At 41.3% G+C, this 11,747-nt stretch overlaps 1 protein-coding gene across 1 annotated transcript; it reads left to right on the top strand.

Annotated features, from left to right (window-relative positions):
• The first annotated feature begins 3,884 nt into the window (after positions 1-3,884).
• Positions 3,885-11,741, top strand: LOC119287652 (pentatricopeptide repeat-containing protein At1g76280-like). Its single transcript, XM_037567233.1, has 13 exons — positions 3,885-4,342; positions 4,713-4,906; positions 5,003-5,110; positions 6,177-6,353; positions 6,758-7,178; positions 7,276-7,442; positions 8,388-8,483; positions 8,772-8,951; positions 9,285-9,512; positions 10,478-10,621; positions 10,762-10,950; positions 11,077-11,196; positions 11,277-11,741. The coding sequence occupies exons 1-13, from the start codon at positions 4,150-4,152 to the stop codon at positions 11,682-11,684; spliced, it is 2,625 nt and encodes an 874-aa protein (XP_037423130.1). The 5' UTR covers positions 3,885-4,149; the 3' UTR covers positions 11,685-11,741.
• Positions 11,742-11,747: the final 6 nt, after the last annotated feature.

The raw sequence follows: 11,747 nt of genomic DNA on the forward strand, positions 1-11,747 counted from the left end.
GGGGAATTTTGTGTTGGATGGATCTTCTTCCTCGTTCGCATTGGACGGATAAGATGCAGCTGGGGATGGGTAGGGTCTGGGTCGGGTCGGCCCTACCATCGGGTGGGCCACGAGAGGAATCTCTTCTGCTGGAATGTGGGGCCGCGGAAACTGTAACCATCGTTTCCTTCTTTTTTTTCTTCCCTGTTGATGTTGATGATGAAATGAATATTGACTCATCTTCCAGCACGTACGTACCTCCTGTGTCCACATGCGGCAGTCTCCGACTCCGAGGTGCTCGGCTCGCGGAAGCTCCAAGCCTCACACACACACACACACACGGCCTTGCTTCGCCGTCTCTACTTCCTGTCTAAATCACATTATTATCTGATTATTATCCGGCAAAAGGACAAAGGCCCTGTTTGGATACTTTAACTTAGCTAGAGGTTAGAGTTAGTTTCTACCTCATGATTAACCCTAAACTAAGGCCTTGTTTGGATCATACTAAAAAGTCTCTAGTCCCTCCCTGTTTGTTTTCAGGTACTAAAAAGTCTCTAGTCCCTCACTGGAGGTTATTAAATGACATGTAAAAGACCATGTTACCCCTAGTATATAGAAAAATAACAACCAAACAATGTCATGGGACGGCGGGGCAATGGGTGCATAAAAGGGGCATTGTTGGAAATGTCTAAAAAAGACTCTCCTTGGGAATCTTCCTCATTTAGTCTCAAAAAGCAACTTTTAGTCCCTAGTAGTCCCTCCTGTTTGGTTTAAAAGTCTCTAAGAGGGATTTTTTCTAGTCCCTACATTAAAAAGTCTCTGAAAATAAACACCCCCTAACTCTAGCCAAAGAAGTGTATGGATGATAGGGTTAGATTGTCAATAAATGCATTAGGAGAACTAGCTCCAATTAGCACCTTTTGAGATAATAAAAGCGTCCTTTATCGAAAAAGCTCCAATTAGCACCTCTTGGGGGGATAGTTTTTTGAGGAGGATTTGATGCAACTAGCTCATACTAGCCCTCATGTTTGGATACTTTAGGGCTATTTGAGCCCAAACTAGCTCAAACTAATTCTACCCTATGGATCCAAACAGGGCCAAAGATATTTTCAGAAAACAAGGCAAAACTTTTGCCTGCCTACTAGTTAAGAAATGAATTGCCTAATAAATTAACAGAAAATTGACGAAAACTGTAACATACCCCATTAAGACGAACTGGTAACAACTATCGGGTCACTAATATTTGACTACATCTGTTTTGCTAAACATGTTTAATAGTGCATGCAAGAAACTGTTCAATAGTATAATCACCTAAAACTGTGTTTGGTCAGCGTGACAAATTTTAGGGCGAGTAAAACTCAACCTTTTGTAGAACAGGAGAAAAAACAAGTTTTAGTGGGGGGCACTATAAACTAGTTTAGCAGATTCTAAACTTTCATCGCACATAACATTCTCTACTCAAGGAGGTTGGCTTCCTCTTCCAAACGTCCCACGACCTCATGAGTTGCATGTCGCTGAGATTCATGATGAGACGTCAGGAGACCCCCGCACGCCGAACACCAATAAACCAAGCGGGACGGACGACACCCCACCGATGCGGAGCATGAAGAAGAAGTGTGGGTGCATCTCGTATGTTTTGGTTGATTTATGACCAAATGGTTAAAGACGGAAATATGTTTGTGATTATACACACGTAAGTCCCTGGGAATTTGGTTTAACCGATGGTGTATGACCCCTAAAAATGTCAAGGAAACATTGAAGTGTTTAGTGCACTTATTGAAGAACTAGCTAAAGAACTGAAGCATGAAGACATAGCTCTTTACTAGTTCCTTTTGTTCTTCTTTGAGCCAATAGGGCAAAACGTACTGTTAAGGGGTCCACGTGTTACTACAATAAGTCTTCAGTTGTGGTCAATCGAACCTAGCTCTTCAGAGTTTAAGACTTGAAATCTCCTTTCGGGCAAAGTCTTCAAGATTACGCATTGAGGGTGATTCTTTTGTATATCTGTGTCTGATTTCTTCGTCCAGGAGTTAGGTAACATGCTGTAAGATTAACATATGTTGGAGAATTTGATAGTTCAAAAATTTCCAATCATTGTGACAGTTGACAACAACACATTGGGTGTGTGTGTCCCGTCCAAAACTCATTCAGCCCCTCAGGTTGCGACCCCCGCTGTCAATAGCCCCCTACCCTCATAAGTTGGTGGTTGCTCCATGAGAACCGAGAAAAGTATTGTCTGAGCAACCCCTCCTCTCAAAGAATTTGAGTGAATCTTAAGTGAGGAAAGACAACAAAGCCTAAACATATAAGTGTTTGAGCATCATTGAAGAAACTGATCATATATAGTTCACCAAAGGCTTGTTACTCTTGAAGAATGTGCATCTTCCATACGGTCAGATTTCTGGGAAGGTTTGGAGATCGCCTTGAAGATCTACCACGAGCACTTTATCCCCACCGCCCCCTCTCCTGTTGGCTTGGGCATTCCTTGGGCCGAGATTTTAAAAGCCTCAACCTAGCCCCAAAATAGATAATAACATTTTATTGTTGAATTTTTTGTGATTATATTAGGATATATAAAACGCATCATCATACATGTATTACATTCAAACCCTATTGTTAGTATCTGATAGATCATATTATCATGAAGATAAGTGGATGAAAAGAAAAACTATTATCTGCAGGAGGGAAGGAAATTCTCCTAAAAATCTATTGTACAAGCGATCCCCACATATGTGATGTTCGTCTTTAAAATTCCTAAAATATTTACAAGGAATCACTAATGAGATGTCACATTTTCGGTGGGGAGACGAGGACAATCATAAGCGGATGGCTTGGTGAAAAATGTGTCTATCTAAAAATCAGTGGGGCGGGTTTTTGTGATATTCATTGTTTCAACCTGACAATGTTGACAAAACAAGCTTGTCGTCTTCTCGAAAATCTCGAGTCCTTATGTGCCATCATGTTGAGAGCTAAGTATTTACCTGATGGTAATTTACTGAATGTAAAGTTAAAGAAGGGTTCCCCTTTTACCTGGCAAAGTATTTACGATGGGTGGGTGGGAGGGGGGTTAATTATCTGAATCATGGTTATACATGGCGGGTTGCAAGTGATCAAAATAGTGATATTTAGGAAGATGCATCCTTTGATCATGACATGCTTAGGGGCACGGCCGGTGCTATTTCGAGGGACGATAAAGACAAATTCATTGCATGAGGAAATTGAACATTGATTGGTGCATGGTTGTCCTAAAGGCTGAAGCTTTGGCGCTTAGATATGGTCTTATCATTGCTTAAAAGGCTGGTTGCCCTTCTTATCAATTCAGATAATTTAAAGGTTATTCAAACTATGAACAATGGAGGACGATCAACGAGTATGATGAGTACTGTGTTTGACGATTGTGTTTTTGGCTTGTGGTTTATTCATTACTAGTCTTGAGCATTGCAATAGAGAAATGAATAAGGTTGCCCATGAACTTATTAAGTTAGCTAGATTTTCTTTGACTTTCGACTAGTTTGAAAAGCCTTTGACTGGTATTGTACTCACCTCATAAACAATGTACTCCCTCTGTCCCAAAATAAGTGTCCCAAGTTTAGTATAAATTTGTACTTAAGTTAGTACTTTCTGTGTAAAGAAATATAAGAGCATTTAGTGACCGATCACTAAATGCTTTTATATTTATTTACGGAGGGAGTACAAAGTTCAGGCACTTATTTTTGAGACGGAGGGAGTACTTTATTTCAAATGAATAAAGTTCTGTGTTAAAAAAATGTATTTTGGGTTTGATCGGTCTTTCAGGCCAAAATCTGGAGCCGAGCCCGCCCCACTGTCGGGCTTTGGGCTTGGGCCGTCAGACCGGGCTGCCCATACCGAGGCCTACTCTCTCGCTCCTCCCATCTCTCACGATCCCCCCAGCGCCGCCGGAGCGCCGCACGTCCTCCACCATTCCCGCTCATCTTCTCCGCGCACGGCCTCCGAGCCCACTGCTCCGCCTCACCGTCCTCTCCCGTCGTCGGGTCCGCCGCGCTGGGGCGGGGCCGTGCACCGTGACGCCCGTGCGCGCCGGCGCGGCCTCGCCGGCGACGTCTCCGTGTGCGGCGCCCTATCCCTCCTCCGCCTCCTCCACGTCCAGGCCTCAGCACTCCCTGCATCGAGCCTCGGAATCACGTCCCCATGTCGCCTCTCCGGCAGGCGGGCCGCCGCGCCGCGCCCCACGTCCCGCCGCCGGCAGCCCCGTCCGTGTCTCGCTCCCAGAACCAGCAATGCCTTCCTCCGTGGGACGAACCGTTCTTCCCTCCCAGTCGCCACCGCTGCCTGCCTCTCCTCTGGGCTGGCGTCAGGGCTCGGATGATTTCCACTTCTCTCGGTAAGGATCCATGATTTGCTTGATGCGTGCTAGACTGGTAATCAAATCTATCAACATATTGCTAGGTTCATTGCGTGAGGTTGGTCCTAGTTGACCCTATACTAGTACTAATGCAAGCTGTTACTCTCAACAGAATAGTTGGCCGAACCCCTGTATTTGAAACCAGATCAAATTCAAGCCAGTGAGCTGATAGTAGACTCTGGTTTACCTCCACTTGAAAATATATCGGCACATCAATTCGACACTCCACGCTTGCTGAAATTGATTATGAAACGCTCCATTTTGAACTATACGCGCAATTGCGTACTGTAAGGCAGGTAGTTCCTTGTGTCAGTGTGTAACCACTAACCAATGTTTTGGGTGACTTCAGAGCATCATGATTTTACGTGGAAGACTAGTATGGCTTCGAGATTCATGCAAACCGATATCGTAAATGCTCTTCGTAAAGGTGATCGGCAGCGAGCATCCATTATGCTCTCGAATCTTCAACAAACCAAAGAAGCGTTAACTTCAGAAGATTTTTCTTATATACTGGAGTACTGTGCAGAAGCACCTGATCCGTTGGTAAATCTACTGTAGATGCATATTTTACCTAGAGCATGGAGTTTGATATAGTCATTTTGATTAGTACTCATTTTGGATGTTTGCCAATATGCATAGTTTGTTATGGAGACACTGGAGCTCATGAACGTGAAGTCCATAGATATTAGTAAAAGCCATTACAGATCTGTCACTCGAGCACTCAGCCAAGGAGGGAATTCGAAGGAGGTACGCGATATTTCTTATATAACGAATGAAGTTTTTGCCTTTGTAACTTGTGTGGGAGTTCAATCATATAAATACCCTTTTGAAACTGCTTCAAATAGACCATCAGTAGTAGTAATATACACTTGAACCATCCAATTCACTGTTTCCTCTGTGTAAGCTGTCCAACTTTCCATTTCTTAGTGCTCCCAGCTAGTCAAAATGCAATACCGATGTATTCATCCTTTTGTACAAAATGAAGCTTCAATACTAGGCAAGGCCTTTTTTAAGGGTACTTGATGAAAGGTTATACTATTTCATGCCTTAACCAAAATGGCAAAATGATGCACCGGTTATTTCTTTCAGGTGAAGTCTGTGCATGGGCATTCCCACAAATATTTTCATGCTCGCTCATGATAGGCTCTGCAGCCATTGGTTGTAGAGAAAAAACTTCACTTACAGACCTTGAACTTTGGCGGTCATTTGCTTTCCACTCTGAAACTTCAAAACCATCTAGAAGTAAACCTTCGCGCTCACTGAGTCGGTCCGGAATCGTTGTTTTCATATGACCAGCTGGTGGTCTTAACCGATCTGACAGTGCATCCATGTCATCTAAAAGTGCTCCAAAATGCCGCAAGGGGGTCAGGTAGATGGTATAACTTAGAAGTTGAGGGCCCACTTTTAGACGGCTTTGAAGATTTAAGACGGAAAGCAGGGCCAAAGTGGACCTTTCATTGTTTGTATATACTCCCTCCCTCTCAAAACAAGTCTCAACTTTAGTACAACTTTGTACCAAAGTCGTACAAAGTTGAGACACTTTTTTTGGGACGGAGAGAGTAGTATAGTTGTAGGAGAGGGAATCAGACGGTAAGTTGTACCTTCTGCACGTAAGCTGTTATACTCTTTAATGAACCATTTTGATGAAAAAATATGTTGTTTTGTTAATCTTTGGTGCTCTCTGCAGTTCTTCTTGCACTTCTGCTCGTTTACCTGCGTATTGAATAATGCCTTATAGCATATCAGTTTTTGCAGGACATCATGTTAGCTCCTTGCAGTCTTCAAGTTGTTGACAACCATCTTTCTGATGTAGGCACTTAAATTGCTCACTCTTCTAGGGGAAAAAGAATGCTCATACGCTGCTTTGCCGATTTTCAACATCTTTTTGAGTGCCTGTAGCACAAATCTGAATGATGCTGAGAGCTGTCTAGAGATAATGGAAAACCATCTTCTTGGGAAGTCTGAAATAACATTCTGTGAGCTTCTGGAGGTTTGTATGAACAGCTGTTCAATATTGCCTGTTTATGATCTTCAGAAGTTCAGTTTCATATCTGGAGAAGGAAGTACTAGTGTACCAGAACTTACCTGTTGTGGCTGCAACTATGGGCAGACTATGTGGACTATTTGGTCCTTATTTTCTGAATCAACATCTGCTTGCGTACATTTATAATTTGTATTCCCTTCTGGTCCATCACTTAATTTCTGTCCTTTTTTGCATGTTGGTTTTAGTTTCTTTTACTTCTGTTATGAAATAGTCACATGCTTTTTCCTTTTCTGTATTTCATTTTTAGGGCGTCTATTGAGACATTCCTTTTCATGTAATGTTGTATGTCACATTTTCACACGTTTCTTGGGATATGTCAGCTTGCTTACTTGATTGATATATCTTTTCAGGTTGTAGTTTTGCAGAGAAATTTGTCTGCAGTTCATGATTTATGGAAGGACTGCACTAGGTATTACAGTCCAAGCATTGTGACTCAGAGGAAATTTGTGAAGGCTTTCTCTACACTAGGTGACCTTCAATCTGCATATCGTATCTTGCAGCATATGGTAGTCCTTGCCGGAGAACGCACTGACCATTTGAGGGTATCTTCTAAAAGGAGATGCCAATCAACAAGATTAGACATTCCTGTACCTGCTTTGCATGAAGTAGAAGATCTCAAACTTGTATCGGACTATGATCTGACATCATCATCTCAAGGGAAGATGGGAACTGGAGAATGCTTGATTGATGCTCAGCCGGAGCTGTTACGGGTGGAAACTCAATCATCAAAACATGAGCAATTGAAGGGTTATGTGTCATTTATTTCTGATGGTCTGTTCTGCATTCCAACTACATAAGCCCTGCAGTATACTTGTAAACTTAGTTTAATGATAGTTATAGAACTTATTTACTTTCAGTCTTGTTCCAGGTGACAATCTTGGTGACAATTCTGAACCAGACAATGGGAGGATGCCAAAGACATTGAGTTCTGCACCCACTGCAGTGAAGAATGTTTTGCGATGGGCTTTCAATGATATCATACATGCATGCGTGTACCTTGACAACTGCCAGTTGTCTGAGCAATTATTTCTAGAGGTAACTAGTATGTGGTCTTTTGTTGTCTTAATATATACTATGGCTTGTCGTTTTTCTGTTTGCTAAAATCTTTACCTCTAAGCAGTTCTCTTAATATATCAATCTTCTAGATGGTTGAACATCACTGTGGTGTGGTAACTTTTCCAGTGGCCTGTGTGATTTATTTCATCTGTTGTACCTGTTTCATCTAGGTCATATCAATCTTGGTTGAACATCACTGTGGTAACTTTCCAGTGGCTTATATGATTGATTTCATCTTTGTACCTGTTTCATCGGTCATATCAATTGGACTGATACTTTCTTTCTGTAATCTTTTGCTTTCGGTTTACTTTCTTCTTAAGATAGTCACAAAAACAGTGGAAATCCAAAGCTGACCCCGAACTTGCATGCACCCAGTGTGAACAGTAAATTCAAAAAGAATTCCAACCAAAAATTTTAAAAATTCTGAAATTGTTATAAAAAATGTATGAGAAACTCTTCTAGGTGCTTGCAAATTTCCGTGCTGAGATGACATCCGAGGCGGTCGGTAACAAAAAATGCTGGAGCTCGAATTTTGTTGCAGCTTCGGACATTTTGGAGCTCGGTTTTTTGTACCGAGCTCCTCGGATGTCATCTCAGCGTAAAAATTTGCAAGCACCTACAAGAGTTTCTCATCTTTGAAATTTGTTTCCTATTTTTTTGACTTTTCTGTTCACCTGGGTGTAGAAACACCCGAGAATCAAAACGCCGCTCTTCAAAAACAGAGCATGAACTCGGTTGAAGAATTAAATTCATTTAAAGTTAGTAACTGACATGTGGAGTTGCTTATCAGCAACTATTCTAGTATTTTAATTATTTACTGATTTTCTGCTTCTATTAGTGGAAAAGTGGTGGGAAGTGCGGAAATTTCATGTTTCACACCAGTGAAGTTTGATGTTTATGCTCAATGTTATTCTTTCTTCTCAGATGCACAAGATTGGACTGCGACCATCAAGATTTACATATGATGGTTTTATCAAGTGTGTGATAGCCGGGAAAGGAGTTGCACATGCCATCAAAGTGGTATGCTATCAAAAGTTTATGACATATCCAGTTACATGAAAGGATATCTTGTTAAATATGATTGTGCACACTAATTATTTTGTAAAACCCTGAATATAGTTATGCTCTACTGTCTGAATTTTTTAGAAGCTATTGTAATTGTAATGTTAATCACTGTTTACTTACTCTGCATAAAAACTCCTATGTAAACCTGAACTGTACCTGTTCTATTGCGACTGCTAATCACTATTTAATTACTCTCCATTGAATCTACTAATGCTACTATATTTATATTCTCGTGCATTCCAGATCGAAGTGATGGATAGAAGAGGTATCAGGCCTTACGACAGTACACTCGTTGCGCTTTCCGTTGATCATAGCAAAAGCTTACAGTTGGATCTGGCTGAGCATTTCTTGGGAAGAATTTCAGATATACAACCGGAGCATATACATGCTTTTAATGCTTTGCTTTCTGGTTGTGACATTATGGTAATGTATTGCCTTTGGAAAGAGATTGTCTATCATGCCATATTTGTGTCCCTACCTCCTGTCATCTTAATTTCAGCTTGGCCATTCACGCTAAGGGTACTTGTAGGCTAATGTATGGTTTATCAATAATCTTAGTCTTTTCCTGTCTCAAAATCGTTGGTGCTCTTTGTCATACCAACGATAATAATTTTTCTTTAGTTGTCAGTGCACCTGAGTTTGCTGATTGTATAGAAATTTGAACTGCCAACAATAGTTTTTCTTTAGTTGTCAGTGCACCTGAGTTTCCTGATTGTATAGAAATTAGGACTAAATCCCCTCTTATTATTTTTGTAGAATGAACCAGAAAGAGCTCTCCGCATACTAGCGAAAATGAGGCGCTTGGATTTGAAGCCACATATCTGGACCTATGAAATTATGTTTTCTCTGTTTGGCAATGTCAATGTTCCTTATGAAGAAGGAAATATGCTATCACATGCTGATGTTTCCAAAAGGATAAGCATAATTGAGATGGACATGTTAAACCATGAGATTCGACATAGTTTTGTGTCTATGAAGAACTTGGTATGTTTACTTCACTACTTCGTATATATATAGACTTCCATCTTTTTTCCGTCTACAGTTCAGTGTGAAGAGGTGTATCACTTGAAATATTGTTGCAAGAAAAACATGCCCGTTTTTTGTAGAACTCCTAGTAAATGACTTCTGTGGGTGGTAATGAATTTTTTAATATGCTGGCTACAGGACCTCTGCTTATGGTCATTGGGAAACAGGGAGTTCACATTTTCTTGTTTCCTTTCCCTTTTCATATGAAAAATTGGTCTATCAAGAGAGTTGGCACCTGGCGCCAGTAGGGGTTAAGGATGCAACACTTAGGTGTGTAACCATTCTGTTTAGAAACAATGACGTTTTATGGCTTTGTCACATTGCTCTAGGCTGGTCGAAATTTGTTGTTCTTTGTTGTTTGTTGACGATTACTGTCCATGAAAGGAGTTGCTTCATTAAGTCTGTACCATGGCCTGTAAGATCTGTTCAAACTAGCACACGTCAGCATATGTTATCCTGTCGCACCAGCATTCCCAGTATCTTATCTGAGTTACAGTGCCTAATCCGTTAGATTTATAATGCTTAAAAAAGGGAAGCCAAGTTTTAATCTATCTGAATAGGATGTCTCAGTCATTTGCATGTGATGTGAGGTTGGACTTCACTTGCTAATATGAGTGCGCTACCCTAGTCTAGGAGAGTAGGAAGCACTTCGCAATGAATGGGATTCACAACATTGCTTGTGTGTTAATAATGATCTAATGGGAATATGAACCATGGTTTGTATAATATGCTCAAACTAGCATACCATTTGGTCAGTCACGCCCAAGACCTCACTGGCTTGAAATATCACCATGATAATTGTCAAAGTTCTTGTTTAGATTGCTAAGATCACTTGTCACGTCTCATTATGATCTTCGATACTTCTTACAATGATAGCATGCATCGAAAGTCTTGGTATTTTAATTTACATCATATTATTTCAGATACGAGCCTTTGGAGCCGAGGGAATGATAGATGAAATGCTGAGGTACTTGAATGTTGCTGAGAATGTTTTATGGAACATGGATCCTTATCAGAAGAGTGATCTCTACGGCATTGTGCTGCATGCTTTGGTTAAAGCAAAGGAAGTAAGGATCTACGTCCTTTTACCATTTATTTTGTTATATTAAATGACGAACTGGGTTCAGTTTTTCTTGCAAGCAATTTTTTATGCTTTGTTGAATTCTTGAAAGTTGTTGAATTCGACAAACCTCTTTCTGGTTTGCAGACACCTAAGGCAATAAGAACCTTCAAGATCATGAGATCATGGGGTCTCCCAACCAATACTGCCATTTATAGCATCATGATAGAGTGCTGCAAATTGTTGCCGTGTGTCAAATCAGCTGGCGCTTTGTTGTCCTTGATGTTCCGAGATGGCTGCTGTCCTACGGTTGTGACTTTCACATCTCTCCTGAAGGTAAGGCTAGTTAATTGCAGTGCCGTTACTACTCACCGTGTAATGCACTGCTAATTCTTTCCTTTAGTTAATTTGAATTTCTGGGCCCCATTTGCTTGAGTCTGATGTCATGTTTTTCCATGGAAGGTTGTATTAGCAAAAGAGGATTTTGAGGGGGCACTGGATCTGCTGGACTTGTGCATAACTGAAGGAATTCAACCTGACATTGAGATTTTCAACACAATACTCTCAGAAGCGAATGCAAAAGTATGTCTATGATATAATTTTTCAACTCGTCACCCCGAAATGATGCCCAAGTGGAACTCATGTTTGGTCATTCTTGACAGGGTAATATTCATGTTGTTGAATACATTGTTGAGTGTATTCACAGAGCAATGATTCGACCCGATGAATCAACACTTTGGTACACATTTTGTGCCTACGTGGACCAAGAACTGTACAACACCGCACTCGAGGCATTGCAAGTCCTCAGTATGAGAATGATATCCTTGGACGCGAGCATTCTCAAGGAGAAAGGAGCAGCTTTAGAGGATCTAATCCTCAGCGAAGATCCAGATGCTGAATTGAAGATCATTAGGACATTCAAAGCAACTGAAGAATGCAGCGCCGCAGCCTTACTGAACCTGAGGTGGTGCGTGACGATGGGTTCCACCATATCCTGGTCTCCCGAGGACAATCTTTGGGCGAGGAGACTGGCATCCTCTTACGATGCTAACAAGAGACCCGTGTCATGAAATCTGTGCCGGTAATCACCGGTCTGTTGCGTGGCTTTGGCACGCTCTTGAGGCCGGCCAATT

Source organism: Triticum dicoccoides, chromosome 4A (genome assembly GCF_002162155.2).
Source record: "Triticum dicoccoides isolate Atlit2015 ecotype Zavitan chromosome 4A, WEW_v2.0, whole genome shotgun sequence".
NCBI classification, from domain to species: Eukaryota; Viridiplantae; Streptophyta; class Magnoliopsida; order Poales; family Poaceae; genus Triticum; species Triticum dicoccoides.

What these genes read in the sequence shown, in the direction of transcription:
- LOC119287652 (XM_037567233.1), top strand. Translation starts at nt 4,150, where the DNA reads ATGTCGCCTCTCCGGCAGGCGGGCCGCCGCGCCGCGCCCCACGTCCCG. An exon ending in CAGAAGCACCTGATCCGTTG is followed by an intron (nt 4,907 to 5,002) that starts GTAAATCTACTG and finishes CAATATGCATAG; the next exon opens with TTTGTTATGGAGACACTGGA. An exon ending in TTGCACATGCCATCAAAGTG is followed by an intron (nt 8,484 to 8,771) that starts GTATGCTATCAA and finishes CGTGCATTCCAG; the next exon opens with ATCGAAGTGATGGATAGAAG.